The sequence below is a fragment of the Bos indicus genome, chromosome 23 (assembly GCF_029378745.1).
Source record: "Bos indicus isolate NIAB-ARS_2022 breed Sahiwal x Tharparkar chromosome 23, NIAB-ARS_B.indTharparkar_mat_pri_1.0, whole genome shotgun sequence".
In the NCBI taxonomy this organism is placed as follows: Eukaryota; Metazoa; Chordata; class Mammalia; order Artiodactyla; family Bovidae; genus Bos; species Bos indicus.
The window spans coordinates 17845768-17866278 of NC_091782.1; the positions used below are offsets into that span (position 1 = coordinate 17845768).

Genomic DNA, 20511 nt, shown 5'->3' on the forward strand with positions numbered 1-20511 from the left:
AGAATGAAATTATGGCTGAAATTTATAGAAATATTGGGGACTGAACATAAAATGCTTGTTTCTGTAGTTACTGCCTCATCGAAGAATTTAGAAAATATGGATGAATTGCACCTTCCTGAAGGATTTAGACCTGATTTTCATCCTAAGTGAGTATATTATCCCTTTTACATTTGGCCCACTTGAAATGAAAAATGAAATTAGCCATTAGTAAGAATATAAACTTGTCAAGTAGAGGAGCAAAATGCTACAGGACATTGATCTTAATAAATCCTGAGACTTAATGCAGGAATACTGATAAACACCTAAGACCTACATGGCATGTTTAATTCTCACAAACTTCTCCTAGGTGTTGCTGACTCTCTACTGCACCCCTTTATCTGGCTTTCCTTGATAGCACCTCATCCATACATCTAAATCCAAGCTGCTCAGCCTCCTCACCAAAGTCCATGCTTCCTGCTGACTTCTGTATTTCTATTTACGGTCCCACCAACCTCTTAGTAACTCTGGATCAAAACCAGAGTGTTTTCAGCTTTATTTTAGTTCACACTCTCAGTTGTGTCCAACTCTTTGCAACCCCATGGACTGCGGCACGCCAGGCTTCCCTGTCTATCACCAACTCCCGGAGCTTGCTCAAACTCATGTCCGTTGAGTTGGTGATGCCATCCAACCATCTCATCCTCTCTCATCCCCTTCTCCATTTGCCTTCAATCTTTCCCAGCATCAGGGTCTTTTCCAGTGAGTCAGTTCTTTGCATCAGGTGGCCAAAGGATTGGAGTTTCAGCTTCAGCATCAGTCCTTCCAATGAATATTCAGGACTGATTTCCTTTAGGATGGACTGGTTGGATCTCCTTGCAGTCCAAGGGACTCTCAAGAGTCTTCTCCAGCACCACAGTTGGCCACATTTTACCCCATAACCAGTAAGTTACAAAGTATAGCCCAGATTCTAAAACTAGACTGCATTTGTTCAGTTCCAGCACCACTGTTTATTAGCTGTGCAACTTTGTGCAAATCACTTAACCTCATTCAGTTTCCTCATCTGTAAAGGGAAGAAAATAACACCTACCTCATATGTGTTACAAAGTAACATAATGCACTTAAAGTTACCTGGCAGCTGTGCCTGGCACATAGGAAATATCTCAGCAAAAGTAGTGCATGTATGCATGCTCAGTCGCATCCATCTCTTTATAACCCTATGGACTGTGGCCCACCTGACTCCTCTGTCCATGGGACTTCCCAGGTAAGAATACTGCTGCTGATGTGGGTTGCCATTTCCTGCTCCAGGGGATCTTCCTGACTCAGGGATCAAACCTGTGTCTCTTGCATTGACAGACAGATTCTTTACCACTGTGCCACCTGGGAAGCTGGCAAAAATAGTACTAAAAGGTTTAAATAGAATAAACATCAGTCATGTGCTCCCACATTCCCCCTTCCCGTCCCCAGTCCTGTCATTTTGTTCTTTCTACTATTTACTTCCTTATTTCTAATTAAGATGCTTAATCAACTGTGTTTTGATTCATCATTTTTTTTTTAAAGTATCTTTACAGAGACTATAGTAATGTAGGATTCAGCTTTTACCTCTTCCCTATTCACTTACACCTCACCAATCTTCCTGTAGTTATTCTACAATTTTTGGTTAAATCATTTGTCAGATTTTACATTATAATTGTTAATACTGATAAGTTGTGTGATAAATCTTTCTTCTACAATTTTGTTTTCCTGTGGTTAATAATTAACCTTTTCTTTTTTTTTTATGTACTTGGTTTTCTGTGTATATAATACTTTTTGTCCTAAATGCTGCTGTAGGTCTGCCTAGCAGTAGCTATTAGTGCTTGGATCCATCTGATGATCTTCTTCCCTGAAGCCCTCCTTCCACAGCCTCTGTCCTCTCGCACCAATGAGGACAGGGCACAACTCTTACCCTAACACTCGCCCTGACCATGCTCCTCGTGTTTGCTGGATCTTGTATCCTTCTCTTTCTTCATTTACTCTCTCACGTTGCATGCCTCAGCAGATTCCTGAGGAAAGGTGCCTGGATGTTAAATTTTCCATGTCTGAAAATACATTGCTTGTATCCCTATGCTTGATGGATGGTTTGGGTATAGAATTATAGGTTAGAAATAACTTCACATCTAAATGTTGAACACATTATTTTACTAACTTGTAGCACCTATTGAGAAATTAACACCTGATTCCTATTCCTTTGTAATTTTATTACTTCTGGAAACTGTTGTGGTCATCTCATTAATTCCCAGTGTTCTGGAATTTCTCTGTGATATTCCTTGGTGTGTGAATCTTTCTTCATTCATTTTGTTATGTGTGTTTTCAACAGGCTCTTTGAAGATTCATATCCTACAGTTCTGGGAATTTTTTCTGGTTTTTCCTTAGATAATTTTCTCTTCTTGGATTTTCTGTTCTTCGAGCTAGTCCTACTGTTAGCTCATTGTTGGCCCTCTTGGACTGATTTTTTTCTTAATTAATTTGCTGTTTTCTGCACTGTCTCCCCTTCCCTGAGTTCCTTTTTCTGCTTCTCTGTTTTGGTGTTTCTCTCTTTGATGTTTGATTCTTTCCTTAAACGTTTATTGGCCCTTGGGTGACTGTTCAAGAATGAGTCACTAGGAAGCTCAGTGGATACCTGGTGGGCAGGTTGGAGCTTCCTGACAGATGAGCCTCACAGTGAGGAGATCAGGCCCCTATCAGTCTTTTTTTCTTGAGACTCCGAAAATGTCATTGTGTAAAGCTGGCATTTCCATGAGGATTCATCACTGGAGAAACTAAAATCTACGGCAGTGGGTATACATTGCTGATGTTCATGAGATGGAGGAAGAGATCAAGGGTCCTGTAGTTTAATATGTAGACCTTCAGCCTAATACCTTGTTTTCCGGCCTGTGCCTCATCACCACCAGCCCAAGTTGAACATAACTACTCTCAGGCAGGGACTGTCTGCATGTCTTTAATTCCCCCTTTTCACACAACTGTCTTTAGATAGTTTAAGGGGTTCAATTCCAGCATAGAAGATAGCTGTTAAGAAACTGAACCATTTGATTGATGTGAGCACATTGTTTTGACCTAATGCTATGCATGTTCACTTCAGGAACCCTTATTCTGAAAGCATAAAAGAAATGTTAGCAACGTTTGGAACTGCTACTTATAAGGTGGGATTAAAAGTTCATCCCAATGAAGAGGATCCCCGTGTGCCCATAATGTGTTGGAGTAGTTGTGCATATACCATCCAAAGCATAGGTAAGAGATTTAGAATTGTGTCTTTAAATCTAAAGCATACATTGACATGAGTTGTGTGCAGATTTAAATGTGTATTTAAATGAGATATTTAAAGTGGGCAACAGTCTTAAGCAATAATATAAAAACTTTGAAGCAGGAAGTGTAGTATACTGACAAAATATTAGATTGACAGTTTATAAATTAACCACAGCCACAAGAGCACTCATTTTAGTGGTGGTTATAGCTTCTAGTCAGTCAGAGTAATGTGTTTTCACTTTTACTTCTCATGCACAGTTAATTCTTGTGAAATGACTTAAAGATTTCAAAACCTGACAATATTATGCTTTCGGCAGAAAGAATGTTTTTTTACTTTTTTTAAAACTTGAAATATACAAAGCATGAAATTTATCATCTTTACTATTTTTAACCACAGAAAGAATTTTAAGTGATGAAGATAAACCATTGTTTGGTCCTTTGCCTTGTAGACTGGTAAGTTATTACTCGATCCATGGAATGGGAAAGTAGAAATTAGGTTGTTCTGCTCTTTTTAATCCAAAAAACCTGTAATGGTTATTTAAGCATAGATTTATTCCTTTTGTAGTAAAACCCATTTTCTATAACAATATTGAAGCAGTAATGTTTGTAATTTAATTTTTCATGATTTTTCATTTAAATAGACTTCATCTCTTTTGGTTAAACATGTAAAAAGATGGGGGAAAAATCTAAAAACAAAGTGCTTGTTCTTAAATTTTTAGTTCTATAGTTGGAAATACTGAACAGAACATATCCTCTACCACATTTGACTACCTGTTGTAAGCAATGTGTAAATAAATACAAATTAATGTCAGAACAGAGTAATTTAATGCCTGGAAGAGTGAAGGAATATTCAGCTAAAGCTTGCTCATTTTTACTGTGCAGCTAGTATCAGCTTCATTTACTACATACTGTTCAAACTTACAGTTGTAAAAATGCATGTAATTTTATTCATGTAACATCACCTGAGGAGCTTTTAAAAATGCCTAGGCCCTACCTCAGGTCAGTTAAATCAGAGTGTCTGAAGATGGGCCCCAGGCATTAATATTTTTTAAAAGCTTTGCCCAAGGCCAGGATTGAGAACCACTGATATAAGAGCGATCTTTGGAGTTTTTAAAAATACAGACACCTGGGTCACTTTGACTTATTAAGTTGGAATATTTAGGAGTACGCCCTGGTATTAAAACTGCCCTGAATTGTATTCTTATAGTAAATCAGTAGAATAGCAGTTACTGTAGTCTTAGCTATGATATGTGATGGGTAGGATGTGACTAGCAGTGTTGACTGTGACACTTTTTTGCTGTAGTAAATAAAGAGTTGATAAATATGCTGATAAGGCTGTCACAAATGTATAGAATAGAGTTTCTTTTATCTGGTTTTTAAGGCAGTTCTTCCATTTTCTAGATTCTATATACTTCATACTACCTCTTTGGCAGCCTATTTCTCTGCTAATATGATTGTGTGTAATCTGTTTATATTGATTGTTATACCAGTCAGCCTTGCATCCCTGAAATAATCCCAACTTGGTCATGTAGAGAAGGGGTCCCCAACCTCCGGCTGCGAACTGTACCGGTCCTGTCAGGAACTGGGCAGCAGAGCAGGAGGTGAATACAGGCAAGCGAGTGAGGCTTCATCTGCTGCTTGCCGTCACTTGCATTACCACTGGAACCATCCATCCCCACCCTCACCCTGCCACCCCTGTCTGTGGAAAAATTGTCCACAAAACTTACCCCTCGTGCCAAAAAGGCTGGCAACCACTGATGTAGAGTAGCCTTTTTATATAACATTATATTTGATTTGCTTATATTTTATCTAAGTTTATTTTTCTATGAGAAATTTCTAAGAGAAATTTAACTTTTTGAAGTATATAGTATATAGCCATTAGGGACAAACTTCTATTTTTTTGACTTCCACTTTTTATCTTCATTGACCTTTGTCTCCTATATCAGATGATAAGGGACCTTCATAAGGTGGTTTATCTTTCCCCCAACCTATTGATTTCTGTGACATTCCTGGTTTTCTCCCTATCTTGCTGGCAGCTTCTTCTCCATCTGCTTTCCCTCCTTTGTCCTATATTATTTTAAACCCCCAGAGTTTGGCCCATGACTCAGTCATGATATTCTTCCCTGCTCAGCCCTGTGACTCTGATTTGAGTTACTTCCAAATGATTCCCACCTGTGTATCTCCAAGCCTGATCTGTTACCATATTGCCTGCTTTATTTTTCTCACCTGGATCTCCTAAAGGCACCTCAGATTGAACAATCCAGCTTAATTTTGCTTCCTGTATTCAGTGTCTAGTTAATGCCACCACTGTCCATCCAGGTGACCGGGCCAGAATCCTGGAGGTGCTTTAGGATGCACCATTTGGTCTGGATGTTCATCTCCGGTTGATCAGCAGAGATTGTTGAATTCCTCTCCTGCAAATTTGAATTTCCCTCTCCTGAAATTTGTCCTATTTCTTCTATTCAGTTTATCTGGTTCAGCCCTGTATCTTTTCATGCCTATATTATTATGATCATAACCATAATAATAAGATTATTATGATCATAACCATAATAATAAGATTATTATAATCATAATGATAAGATTAGTATAATATACCGATATTAATATATGTATAATTATATATTTTATATTATAATTGTAATTATAATTTTGTTATATTTATAATTATATAATATAATGTTGTTAATATTAATTTAATTATTATTAATATTATAATTATATAATGATGATAATAAGATTCTCTACCCTGAATCTCACTTTCTCCTAATGTACCATCAGAGGGGTTCTCCAAAAAGTAACCCCAATCATACATCTTAAATGTTATTTCTCCATTATCACTCACTTCCTGCCAGTCTCCACATCCATTGTCCAGGATTGCAGAATCATTACTGGTCCCCAGATGCTAGTTCCAGGCTTTTGCCTCTGCTCAAGTGCCAAAGCAGACAGCTCCTCTTTAAGAAGCTCTTCAAGCTTTGTCTTCCCTGGGAAATTTCTGAGCCATGAATGGGATATTGCTCATCTGGGATCCTGCCTCCTTTAGTTGTCCCCACCCCCCTTTTCTTTCCCTTCCCACCCTCAAGGCTGTGAGCTCCTTGACAGAAGCAGTTGGGAGGGTTGAGTTTTCATTTTAAGATCTTCAAAACCAAAACTAGCATATGGTAGGTCCTCAATATCTATTGAACCAAACAACATTATAGAAAATTTAGAAAATAGAGAAGTAGGAAGAAAACTTAAGTCAGTCACCCATTTGTCTTTTTTCATTACCATATTTATACTTTTATTATAATAGATATTTACATGTAGTTTTGTTCCTACTATATTTTTCACTTTAAAGTTTTCTTTAAAACTATATATTGTTGCTACATAGTCCCTATAACAGGTTTTGATGTTTACTGACACCCTGATTTTATACAGCCATCTTCCATGAAGTTTCCCCAGTATTGGGAGTATTTCCCATATTTTAGTGTATTTCTTTAGACTAAATACAAAGAAATACTGCTTCACATTCCTGAGAGTCTCTGTTGTTTACTGTCTGTCTTGATGCGTGTATCCTTGTTAACTTTTCCATACAGAACTAGCAGCATGGTGATAGGAGATAACTTTGTTTTATTCAGCGTACAATTAGATATTTTCTATTCCATTCATTTCACGTTAGAGACATGTTGGTAAAGGTGTCATAAGATTCAGTACCTGGAGAAGGAAATGGCAACCCACTCCGGTACCCTTGCTTGGGAAATCCCATGGGGAGTCTAGTGTGCAACGGTCCATGGAGTACAACAGGGCCGGACACGGCTTAGCGACTAACAGCAGCAAATGGCAGTTCTAGCCAGTGTGTGAGAACAAAGACTTGTAAGGAATCGGGTTTTGGGGCTGAAACCAACATCCTATTGTTTACAGATGTGAATGTCTATTTAGAAAAACCAAAATAAACTGCAAGCAAATATTTAAACTAAAAAAAAAAAAAAAGATTCAGTACCATACCATCTAGAGATTTCATTGTGCTTCCAACTTTACTTCAATTAGCTATGCTTTGAACGAGCATTCCTAGAAGAGAACGACTTCATATGCTGGCTTCTTTGTTAACTGTGTCAGTCTCTATTTCAGGATGACTGTCTCAGGTCACTAACAAGATTTGCTGGAGCACATTGGACAGTGGTGTCACTTTCAGTGGTGCAAGGACACTTTTGTAAACTTTTTGCATGTGAGTATTAATAGATGTACCATATGTGTTAGGGTAATTTCTCATCTTCTGTAATTTTGTTTTTAGTAATGAAACTTTCCTCCACTATGAAAAAATATTTTGGTAATACTGTTTGTCTTATATGCAAGTTCTAGCTATGAACTCATTTATAGCTTGCAAAAAATAAATTCAAGTTAGGTTATATGCATGTTAAAAATAATTTAATACTTACATTGATATAAAAATATGATCTCGTATTTTTCTTTAAATATCAGCATTGGTGCCTGGTGACAACCACAGAGACCTTCCATGCATATTAGATATCGACATGTTTCATTTATTGGTGGGTATTTTATCATTTGTGTTTGAAATTCTCTCTGTCATACTCTGTAGCTTTATCTTAGACTTGAGTACTGTAGAGGCAGACAAGAGGAATTATCATCTATTGTTCTTTAACTACTTCTGAGTATAATTCTTTTCTGAAGATACTTAAAAAAAAAAAAGGTTAAGAAATCTAGTTGAGAGACTTGACCTGGGTGTCTAATCCAGTCTCTTTCATTTTTGCCTTGTGGCTGAGGTCAGTACTGTAACCTCTCTATGCTTTTTACAATAAAGAAGTAAAAATAACACTGGTAATGTAAGGGCTACTGCCAGCCCATATAGTGGTTTGGGGCAGATACAGCCTTTTGGTTCCACTACTTAGTAACAGACAGTCCCTTTGTGTGATTTAGGGCAAGTCTTGTCTTCTGAGCAAGTGCAGTCTGGTGCTAGATCAGCACTGGCCAAGCAGTGCATGGCTGAAGTTTAGCCCCACCTCAACCAGGCTCCCTTTCACAGGACACTGAGTATACCACCACACACAGCAGCCCCAATGCTGCTCCCTTAATCACTTTTGGGCATCAGATTCTATGCCTTTAAGTTAGTTAATACCTACCTGATATGATTGTGTCAAAACTCAGTGGGATAATCAATGCAGAGCTCTTAGAGCAATGTGTCCCTAGTAAATATTAGCCATTGTTATTGTTCCCATTTCTCCTTTGAGAACTACCACCACTGACACCATCATACAGGCAGCAGGAGACTCACAATGGAGCTAGCATTTAGTGGGCACCTGCCTGCTTTCACATTCATCTTCATTTAGTCTTTACATCCTTACTACTAAGGTTTTTAATCCTAAGGTATTAAAAACACATATATTATCTCCAGTTTACCAGCAGGGAAACTAAGACTCAGAAGAATTATATAAAAGGCTCATAATAGAATCTGGGATTCATACTTGGATCTTTGTGGGTCAAAAATTCATGCTTTTTCTGCTGCTTACTACCTAGAAAGATTTCAAGCTTTATTTCTGTTATTATTAACAATAAATGTAAATAGGGGAATCACTGGATAAATGAGATAAAAATGTTCTAAATAATTGTCTTTAGTCAGTCCTAGTGGAATTTCTAACACATGTACCCTTTAAGAACAACAGATTTCTTAAGAGGAGGAACTGAGATCCTTAACAGAAGGATCGCATTAAGAAAGTGCAAATGTGTTCCACAGTGAAAGGAAAGGTGCTGTGTCTGACCCTGTGTTTGCTGTCCAGGTGGGCTTGGTCCTTGCCTTCCCTTCACTGCAGTGTCAGGACTTTTCAGGGATCAGCCTGGGCACTGGGGACCTTCACATTTTCCATCTGGTTACCATGGCACACATCGTTCAGATCTTACTTACCTCGTGTACAGGTAACTCCTTTTTGTCAGATTCTTAAACAAAATAATTGAGTTTTCTCAGCTTAAAAAAGACACAGTACTGAATGAAAAGGTGCTTGGATGAGAATAATACATAAATTTATAATAAGGCTACTTGTCACAGTAAACAGTGAAATAAACAATAAAAATCTGTTTATCCTCATGTGAAAATTTTTGAAACCATTTCCCTTCTGTTAAAAATCCCTTAGTGATGTGAATGTTTTTACTTATATTTTTTTATTTCACATGTTTAGTAATATTTGAGTACTACAGACTATATATTTAGCAGATTTTACTCACCACTTGCTGCCCGGCACCCTGGGGCACATTCACGTCCTCTGCCTAAGAGGTTCCTTGTTACGATAGTAAACTGTGCTCCAGCCTGAGGGATGAAAGTTCTGTGTGTTTCGTGGGAGCATTTTCATATTACATGTGACTGGGTGAATATATTTGAGTGCTTAAATGATGTGGTCAGCAATCCACTTAGTAGGCAAATGCAGGGTACTAGTATTGCCTTGTCTTTCAGAAAAGAGTGGCATGGATCAAGAAAATGCTGCTGGCAAAGAAGAAGAACTAGCAGTTCTTGCTTTGTGTAAAATGATTCAGCAGTATACAGGAAGGTGAGGTCATACATTCTCTTTATATGATAGGTAGTTCCCCAAATATTAGGAGGCGATAGCATGAAAAAGGAACTCATTTGGGGCTTCCATGGTGGCTCAGTGGATAGGAATCTGCCTGCCAATGCAGGGCACACAGGTTCGATCCCTGGTCTGGGAGGATTCCACAGGCTGTAGAGCAGCTAAGCCCCTGCGCCACAACGACTGAAGCCTGCGCACCTAGAGCCTGGGCTCCACAACAAGAGAAGTCGCCGCAGCGAGAAGCCCATGCACCACAATTGGGGGGTAGCCCCCACTCACCACAACCAGAGGGAGCCTACGTGCAGCAGGGAAGACCCAGCACAGCCAAAAATAGAGAACTATCGCAATGTGTACATGTCAGAAAAAGGGGGGGGCAAATGGAATTTGTTTGTTAAATAAAGGAAATTGCTATCTGTTGATATATTAAAAAAGAAGATGGGGGATCTGCAGGACTCCCGAACTTTAATATACTAACATGATTGGGAATCTCTGCAAGAAGGGTAATATACAGTGCTTCCCACACATTTTTAAGATAATGTCCAGGGCTGGTAGAAGTTCTCAGAACTCATATGTTATTGAGGCCGTTGTGATTTAATTACAACAGTTTCACTTGGCTTTCCAATAGTAGATCTCAGGAACCATACTGTTTGTTCTTTAACTAAATTATCCTATTTCTGAGAATCCATATTAACAAAATAATCCACATATAGAAAAACCTGTAGACATTGATATTATTTATATTAGAGTTTAAAGCAATCTAAGAGTTTGCTTACAGGGGAGTAATTCAGTGTAGGTTATGATAGGTATTACCCAGAGTATTAAAACTCTGATAAAAATTATGGTTTATGGTATTCTGAAAAATGTGGGGGTTTTTTATGTTAATTTTAAATTTCATGTTACGCTTATAACTGTGTTAGACTGATTAGTATGAAAGTAGTTTGCCAGAAGAATACTCGCTAATATAAAAGTTACAGGATAATGGATAGTGTTTTTATTTTCCAGATTTTCTCTTTATGTAGCTATATTACTTTTATAAATTTTAATAACAGTGTGGAAGGTATATCACCAGTTATACTTGATATCCTGTAATAGTCAGGGCTACCCACACCTTTGACACCAATCTGCTATCACTTCCAAATAGCAGTTGTCTGTTTTCACACTGTGCTGTAACTAGAATGAATCATTTTTAAATTAAGTTTCCCACTTATCATTTTTCTCTTTTTTAGTGCCTTGAAAGAAATGCCATCTGGTTGGCATCTGTGGAGGAATGTCAAAGCTGGAATCATGCCTTTTCTGAGGTGTTCTGCTTTGTTTTTCCATTACTTAAATGGAGTTCCTTCCCCACCTGAAATTCAAGGTAATTTCTTTTTTCTTTTTTTGATAATTTCTAATTTATTTCAAAATGTAGGAAATGTGTGTTGTCTTTCACTCCAGCAATTTCAGAATTAAAATGCATTGCAAAAATTAAAACTTACTAAACTTTAGATCGTAGCTAGTTGAGTGGTGATGTACAAAATTATAGAATTAAATGCATATTTATGTAAGTATCTGATTTTATTTGGATCTCAGTAATGTACTGATTTTTTACATGTATAAAAATATAGTTTTGCTGTCGGATGTTAAAATGTTCAAGTATATATTATTTATAAAATGGGTTCTTCAGATTTTAAAAAGGGAAAACTGAAATTCAACTGGTTTTTACACGAGACATGTGGCATTGAGGTTCAAAATACTCATAATTGCACGTATATCTCATTTTAATATAGGAGTTAATTTGCTGTTTCACAGTTGTTCACTGTGTTCTGCTTCAATTCATTTCTTGAAAGTAGTGTAAAGGTAGACTTAGAGTATCTCGTAGTGCCTGGCCCAGAGCATGGGGTACCTGCATGTATTGTCACTCTCTACCAGTGTGTTGAATAGCGTCTCCATCTATCTAGTTGTCCAGGCACCATTGAGAACGGTTTAGACTTCCTAATCATTTGCAGTGATGATTAAGTGAATGTTTAAATCCATCTCTCAGTGATAAAGTTGTCTTATATTTCTGTACTGCTCTATACTTTTCTGGAGCTCCCCATATGTTATTTTTGTTATTTAATGTTCACAAATAACCCCATAAAGTGTATCACACAGGACAGGTGTCCCATTTTGCATATGGTAATACTGAAACATCAAGAAATTGTGGCCAGTTTAGTAAAGGAGTCGCCTGACTCTATGGATTCCTTCCTGTGCCATCTTATTTACTTCCAGGTTATGTACCTGGCCAAATTGAACTCTTCCGTCTTGTGCTTTTTTTTTGTTTGTTTTAAACTCTGCTGTTGCTTACTCTAATATAGAATCTGCTCTTAATTGTTATATCTGTATCTCTTTCCTTCTCTATTTGCAGCTTCTGGAACAAGCCATTTTGAACATCTATGTAACTATCTTTCCCTGCCAAACAACCTTCTTTGTCTTTTTCAAGAAAATAAGGAGATAATGAAATTACTGATTGAAAGGTAATGATGATACAATTTTCTTCTTTATGTTACAATAAATATATATATATATATTTGGAAACACATATTTTACCAAATTCTCAGATAGTGAGCCTGGCAAAATTCAATCCTTGTGATTCATTAGGCCTTCTTAGTTAAGGGTTTACCTTTGTGACAAGATTTTTGCCAGGCCCAGTGAATAGCATAAGTAGATTTGCCTGGACAGAGAATAGTAGTGGAGATGTTTATTTCCTCGTACATTTAGTTCTAGCCCTTCAAAAGTAAAAATGTTTTATTTTTTCCTCCATTTACATTAAAGTTGGTGTCATAACATCGAAGTTAAAAGATACCTGGAAGGTGAAAGAGACGCTATAAGGTAGGTTGCTGCTGCTGCTGCCACTGCTAAGTCGCTTCAGTCGTGTCCGACTCTGTGCAACCCCATAGACGGCAGCCCACCAGGCTCTGCCTTCCTTGGGATTCTCCAGGCAAGAACACTGGAGTGGGTTGCCATTTCCTTCTCCAATGCATGAAAGTGAAAAGTGAAAGTGAAGTCGCTCAGTTGTGTCCGACTCTTAGCGACCCCATGGACTGCAGCCTACCAAGCCCCTCTGCCCATGATATTTTCCAGGCAAGAGTACTGGAGTGGGTTGCCATTGCCTTCTCCATAAGGTAGATTAAAGATTGTCAAACCTCTTGGTTGCGGGCAGGAGGTAGGGAGGAAGCAGGATACAAGTGTATAGTACTGTCTGTTGTCCTGATAATTTTTATGCTGAGTTCTTTAAGTAAAATGTGAATCCTAAGGCCTGGTGTTATAAGAGTGCATTTTAAATTTCTTGCTATAGCTTCTTGCTGCTGTAGTAGCAGCTAGTTTTCCTTTATTTGACTAAGTCAAGAGTTACTTTGTTATCGTTAAACAATATGTCCTCCTATTAACTGAGTTTTTGTGTGGTTTTTGTTTTGTTTTGTTTCTAGTTATCCAAGAGAATCTAACAAATTAATAGACCTTCCAGAGGATTACAGCAGCCTCATTAATCAAGCATCTAATTTCTCGTAAGTTTTGATATTAGCTTATTGAGCGTTTCCTGCCACTGTAAATACTTGTTCTCTACACAGAATGTGAAAGATTTTGCTGTTCTCTTCAGTTTGGGTAGAGAAATTGTAACATCAGAAGGACTTTACACTATTTAACTCATAAAAGAATGATCCCACCATCTTACAGAATAAAATAGGAGAAACAGGATGCTGAGGAACAAGTTTGATTCATTACAGTTTATCTAAACCATTTGCACTTTAAGTAACACATTAACTACAGATAGTTATATTCCTAAGCAGTATATATTATTTTGCATATATCATTATTTTAAGCTTTAAAATAACATTGTACCTCTTCCTGTGGCTTTTTTCACTAGCATTGATTGTAAGATTTACTTACACATTTGACATACATAATTTTTAATTCATCACTTTTCACTGTTGTATAGCGTTTCATTATCTGAGAGTAGCAGCATTTACCTATTTTTCCCTCCTATTGATAATTTTATTTCTCCTTTCTCCACTTGATTGTTTCCAGTACCTGATGTTGGTGTATATGAGTGAGATGTTATCTATTCCAGAGTGAATTTGCCTGGGCTGTAGTCTGTATGGATCTTCAGCTCTACTTGATATTGCACAATTTTTTCCCAGGACAGTTTTACCACCATCAGCTCTTTAGTCTTCACTTGTACTTTTTTTATTCCCTGAAGGTGCCCCAAATCAGGTGGTGATAAGAGCAGAGCCCCAACTATGTGCCTTGTATGCGGAACCCTGCTGTGCTCCCAGAGCTACTGCTGCCAGACGGAGTTGGAAGGGGAGGACGTGGGGGCATGCACTGCTCACACCTATTCCTGTGGTTCTGGGGTGGGCATCTTCCTGAGGTAAGGCCCTGGAAAGAGCTTTCTAGTTTTAGATCTGCCGCAATAGATGGCCTGTTGAGGAATGGACACGAGAAACTGCTACATTGAAGAGGATTAGAGGCCACTGTTTTTATTCATTTGAGGAAAACGGGGAGCCTTGTCTCCACACCTCATATTTGGCTCATGCTAACTCTGTGCTGATTCTTCCATTGTCATTTCCATCCCCATGACAGTTCTGTTCTTCTTTCTTTGCACCTCGTTCTAATGTGAAACTGCTAACTGTCTTTGATTTTCTACCCAGACACAGTCAGAATCACTTACTTCTTTTGCGGTAGTGGCAGGATTCACACATACCGCAGGCTGATGCAGGTGGTTGTGTGTGTTCAGCAGTGTACGGCAGATGCTTACTAGTGACTGTACGAGGCATTGAGAATGCAGCGGTCAACACAACGGACAAAAATCTCTGTTTTCATGGAGTTCATTTTCTCGTGAGGGAGATAGAAGATAAGAATTTAGAAAGTGATCCATGCAGAAGAGAAAAAATAAGGCAGGGAGGGGAATATGAAATGGCAGCTAAGGTGGATTTTATTATAGATAGGAAACCACAGAAGGTCCCTGGGAAGGTGTCTTGAATAAAAACCTAAAGAAGAGGGGAGAACATCCTAGGGTGCAGTGAGCAGCAAGTGCAGAATTGCTGGGGGTGTGCCTGCCATGTTCAAGAAACAGAAAGGACAAAATTCTTCAAACTGTGTTCTAAAAATGGATACATTTTATTTAAAAAATAATACCTCCGTAAAATTTATTTAAGAAAAGAAGGAATTCCCTGGCAGTCCAGTGGTTAGGACTCCAAGCTTTCACTGCCGAGGGCATGGGTTCAATCCCCGGTCCAGGAACTAAGATCCCACAAGCTATACAGGATGGCCAAGAGAAAACAGCATGGAGGCTACTGCCACTGGAGTAGCAAGTACAGTGGGGAGAGTCATGGGCTTGGGATGGCCCCTTGACATCTCTGAGTGAGATGGAAGCTGTCACAGGGCCTGAAGGAAAGAAGTGACGTGAGTTTGAGCTCCTCTGGGACATAGATTTTAGGCACATCTTAGTACCCCCAATATACTACAGGTTCTCAGTAAATGTTGAGTTGAGCTGAATTACTAACACCAGAAAAAGTTAAGCAAACCTCTCAACAGAATCAGGAAGCTTTCTTTTAAAACCCTTAGGAGAAATACGAAAGTAGCGGTTTACTTTGTTCAGCATATTTCAGAATGCTTTTGGTCGAGTTGGGGTTGCTTTTTGTTTAGGTCAACATAATTTATAATGTCTGTGTACCATTTTTTTAATGAATAATTTTCTCATAATAGTGGTTGATACATCAGTAACTACTTTTAGAAGTTAACGTTTTCATATTTAACTTTTTCAATGCCAGTTTTATATGAGTTGTTGAAATCTAATCCTAAATATCCCTCCTCATCCTTATATTGATAACAATATAGCCCTTTTAGTTATTTTTAATACTTAGGCATGTGTTGAGAGGGGAGTTGGGGAGAGAATGGATACACACATATATCTATGGCTAAGTGCCTTCACTGTCCACCTGAGACTGTCAAGTGTCTCTACTATAAATACTGCTTGCCTCAGCACCAGTTTTGTTTGTGTACATTTATTTATTGATGTATAATTGACTTAGGATATTGCAGTAGTTTCAGGGTACATCACAGTGATATAGGGGTTTTTTGTTTTGTTTTTTTGCAGATTATATTTCATTATAGGTTATTAGAAGTTACTGGGTATAATTCCCTGTGCTGTACAGTAAATCCTGATTGTTCATCTATGTTATGTATAATAGTTTGTTAATCCCATACTTCTGGTGGTTTTGTTGATTTCTCTAGGACTTCAGTCCATTTGTAACTGAATCCAAATCTTGGTTCCTAATATATAAATTGGTCTCTCTACAGAGTACGAGAATGTCAAGTACTATTTTTAGCTGGCAAAACCAAAGGCTGTTTTTATTCTCCTCCTTACCTTGATGACTATGGGGAGACTGACCAGGGACTCAGGTAAGGCCCATCCTGGGGAACTACGTTGGCTGGCTCTGGGCCTCCAGGACCTTCAGCATGAGGTGATCCTGATGAACCCTGTGGTCTGGAGGCCTGCCTGCTACCTGCCCGGGGCGCTAGCACAAGTGGCTGTTGTCTGTGGACTCTTTCAAGGAAGCTCCCCTTGCTGTCCGGTTCGCCATTCCCATTGCTAGCCCTCAGAAAGTCATGAGGGCCATCACGATACATAAGGGGGAGAAAATGGGGCAGAGTGCAACTTTTTTCCATGTCTCACTCCAGAGAACTGTTTGAATGGTCCTGTGGCATTAAGCGCTGCGGGGGGAGCACAGTGTGACTTGTGCAGTTTTGTGTGTGAGACCCAGTATTCTTCAGGTGACAAAAAAAGAGCAAATCTTAACTGATGAGAGAAGCACTTATCTTACTACATAAGAATCTGGGGGACAAAGACTTAGAACATATAGAGCAATAAACAGTATCTGGGGCAGTATTCTACTCAGGTAGCACCTATTGAGTACTCTTGCCTGGAAAATCCCATGGATGGAGGACTCTGGTAGGCTGCCGTCCATGGGGTTGCGAAGAGTCAGACACGACCGAGCGACTTCACTTTCACTTTTCACTTTCATGCATTGGAGAAAGAAATGGCAACCCACTCCAGTGTTCTTGCCTGGAGAATCCCAGGGACGGGGGAGCCTGGTGGGCTGCTGTCTATGGGGTCGCACAGAGTCGGACACGACTGAAGCGACGCAGCAGCAGCAGCAGCAGCACCTATTGCATCAAGAGCAGTATACGAACAGTAGTTCCTTTGAGCACTATTAAGGAATTTTCAGATCGTTTATTTTTGCCAAAATGGGGTAAAAATCTTAACCTAGATGTAGCTTCCCAGGCTTGGGGAGCAGAAGTTGAAGGCCTGGAAACCAAGGCAAGATAAGTAGTTGGGCTCCCCAGACACTTGACTGACTGCAGGGACACACTTGTGCTGCCAGTTGGTGGTCCAACCTGGTGCTCTGAGAAATGCCTTAGAGCCCTTAACTTTGGGGTGATTTGTTACATGACCACTGGTAACTGAGAGTTTTATTTCTGTCTCTTCTGACTTCTGGGTATTCCTTGCATATTCCAGATGAGTTCCTGGTATATTTCTAATGACTCTGTGCCACCCCTACCATCCCCCTTCCTCCCATACCACCATAAGCACAGGGCTGACTCCTGCGGGCCTCAGTCCGGTGCCACCTCCTCAGAGAAGTCCTCCCTGACCACCCTGGCTAACGTGGCCTCTGAGGAGGTTTGTCACATTGGCCAGTTTCATTTTCTTAGCCCACGTTATGACCCAGAGTCCCTGTGTTTACCTGCCTACTGCCTGTCTCCCGGGCTAGTTTTATGTGGCCGGGACAGTGAACTAGCATATAACAGGTTCTAAATAAATACTGTTGGATGAATAAATGGAAGAATGAATGAAAAAAGAAATGAGCCAAACAGGAAAAAAAAGGAAAGAAAAAGAAATGTGGGCTCTTAAGAGGAGGAGCCCTGGATGGAGAGAGGACTGCTGCTCTGAGTCAGGAGCCAAGGCCTCAGGCTCACCAACTCCTATTCTCTGGTTAAGTTGGAAACCAGAGTTATTCATGTTTAGCTGCTTTGCTTAAACATTGGATCTAAAAGACATACTTGGAAGAACATTTTTACCTGTGTAATGTTTTCATCCTCCCCCTTACTCCCTGTTTTACATTTTACCAACAAAATGGACAATGAATGCATAGTTTTAGCCTCTCAACGTTCACCTCCTGCTCAACCCCACCCTCCTGTTCCTCACCCCAGCCTGAATCAGTGTAGTTTATTTGTTTTCCTCTTCTTTTCTGCACTTACTCCCCTTCAGCTGCTCCTAGCCAAACGGTCAGAGCTAACATATTAATAGCCACAGACGCCTGCCAAAGAGACATTTTGCAGAGGATCTAAAACCAATAAACTTGTTAACTTTGCCTAAACCAGGAAAGGTTGGAGTAGAATAGATGAATACACCACCAAATACCTCCTGAGTGACATGTGTCTTCTTTCTAGACGGGGAAATCCTTTACATTTGTGCAGAGAGCGATTCAAGAAGATTCAGAAGCTCTGGCACCAGCACAGTATCACAGAGGAAATTGGACACGCACAGGAAGCAAACCAGACATTGGTTGGCATTGACTGGCAACACCTATAGCTACGTCACTACCAAATACATGAACTTGGATTTTTGTAAACCAGCTGGCTTTTCAAGAAAGAAAATAGGAAATGGCTTCTTCTGAATTTGGAAATAAGTTATTTAAGCTTTTTTTTTCCCCCAATTTTTATTTTTATAGCTTCTGGCTCCAGGAACTAATGAAAATCATTTTCTGCCAGCAGATTTTCTTGCATCATTTGCTGTGTCCTTCAAACATAACTTCTTGAATTTTCGAATCCAGGAAGGAGCTTCTCTTCCTGGGCTGGACTCAGCCCATTTGCGGGCATCTGACTGCGTTTGACTGTTCCCCCGTCATCTGAGCCATGTCACATTACTGAACACAGGGAACTCCAGGCCGGAAGCGGATTCAACAGCAGCAGGAAGCAAAGTCTCTGGTCTTTTGGGGGTCACACTTCCTGGTCCCACTCAGTGACGCTCAACCTTGAGGCTGGGTCAGTGTACCCACAGCTGATGGGACCCTACCTCTAAGCAAAGCAGTGTATTTGGAAAGTGGCACTCCCTGTCCCCACTGGCTGTGAGGGGGTTGGGGGACACTCTTGCTGGAGGAGCCTGTGGGAATCCACAGGGGAGATGGTGGTGTCTCTATGTGCCAGCTGATTTTCCGGGCTGTACAAGGTTGGATTCCCCCCTCTTTTTTTTTTTTTTTTTTTTTCTTTTTGCAAGGCTTTTGGCTTTGAGGAAAAAATACTCGTTTTAAAGGGCTTTTTGAAAACTCAAAAGAGTATCCTAATTTTTCAGATAATATATTCTGTTATTTCTAAGACTAAGTTGAAAGAATGTATTCATCTAGAATCAAGCACTTGCAAAAAAAATGAGAATTCAGTGTTTTGAAATTCCCTCACCCCCACCCTTCCAGCATTTTCTGGAATAGATGAATTGCTGTTTACCTGCTAGTTCACTTAGGACATTCCTGGGACAGCCTGTGTGCCCAGGCTTTTTATTATTTTTTAACCTTATTGTTCTTACTAAGAGGTGCCTTCCTAGAATGATAGCCGCTTAGTAAAATAGTTTATAACCACGCCATGCCACACACCACTCTGCCGTGATCATGTGTGCTAAGAGCTTGGGTACGCAGAGAGTGATGGCAGGTTTGGTGGAGGAATCAGTTCGGAGTCTCTCTGAGGAGGGACTAAGGGATGAATGAGTAATAAGAGGTTTTTGGGCTTCTTTAGCCAATGCAGATAGCCATTTCGCTCAGTTTTCTTTGAACTGCGTCTGAAAGTTGCATCCTGCTCAGCTTTGCACCCTCCACAGTACACCCAGGAGGAAGGCCTGAAATCCAGACGCTCAGCTAAAGGCAGTGGGGGTGCAGAAGCCACACTCGCTACTTCACCGGAGTGGTGTATGAAGAACCCCTTCCTCTGAAAGGATGAACTGGACCCTTCGTGCCTGGGACTGACTCACCCATCCGAGAGGAGGCGCTTCTTGCCCAACAGGAAGAAAATCCACGTTAGAACCCAGCACTCATCCCCCTCTTCTGGCCTTTCTCCCTTTCTGGTGGTGTGGTCTGTGGATGGCATCATGATTTTAATGTTTATTTTGGCCTTGGTCACATCCCCACTCCTTTAGCTTTTAAGTCCAGCTTCTTTTGGCTTTTCTCCAGTTGTTAACCAAGCTTAAACTCCGAATAAAACCAGTTTTCTCCCTCTGTAGTAGGATTATAAACTTCTTCACTAAATCATAACAATACTTCAACTTTTAAAACTGACTTCATATAAGCTTGCTGTTAGCAGAGGGTGTCCCTGGATTCCGTTTTCTGAGAAGGTCAGGGAGTCTGAGAGAAAATGAATTTACATCAAGTAGCAACACACACCCGTTTATCTTCTGGTGTGTGTATCATTAAGCTAATTGTCTTCCCCAACTAAGGAATCATCTTAGTCTTATGATTTGTTCCGCATGTATTATGTTTATTGTAGAAATGTTTATATAAACATGCTTTCCATATCAGGGAAAAATCATATCTGTTTAATAAATTGGCTATAACTTTATTATCTGTGGACAACTTGTAAAATTGGGGATGTATCATATGTAAAAAGTTTAAAGATATCCAAATAAATGCTTTAGGTGTTGACATTA

General features: G+C 39.5%; 1 protein-coding gene across 5 annotated transcripts in view; it reads left to right on the forward strand.

Moving 5' to 3' along the window:
* The window catches only part of UBR2 (ubiquitin protein ligase E3 component n-recognin 2), a 108403-nt gene extending 87892 nt beyond the window's left edge, over positions 1–20511 (forward strand). For 4 of the 5 annotated variants that reach the window (XM_070778000.1, XM_019985680.2, XM_019985681.2 and 1 more), the window contains 14 exons: positions 68–146; positions 3092–3240; positions 3653–3708; positions 7363–7459; positions 7714–7781; positions 9027–9162; positions 9695–9788; positions 11033–11163; positions 12190–12298; positions 12597–12653; positions 13250–13327; positions 14020–14190; positions 16122–16223; positions 18273–20511. In XM_070778000.1, coding sequence (XP_070634101.1) covers positions 68–146; positions 3092–3240; positions 3653–3708; positions 7363–7459; positions 7714–7781; positions 9027–9162; positions 9695–9788; positions 11033–11163; positions 12190–12298; positions 12597–12653; positions 13250–13327; positions 14020–14190; positions 16122–16223; positions 18273–18414 — 1469 coding nt within the window. In that variant the 3' untranslated portion in view covers positions 18415–20511. Of the gene's footprint in view, positions 1–67; positions 147–3091; positions 3241–3652; positions 3709–7362; positions 7460–7713; positions 7782–9026; positions 9163–9694; positions 9789–11032; positions 11164–12189; positions 12299–12596; positions 12654–13249; positions 13328–14019; positions 14191–16121; positions 16224–18272 lie in introns of those variants that run through there. The other variant, XM_070778001.1, reaches the window with a different exon arrangement.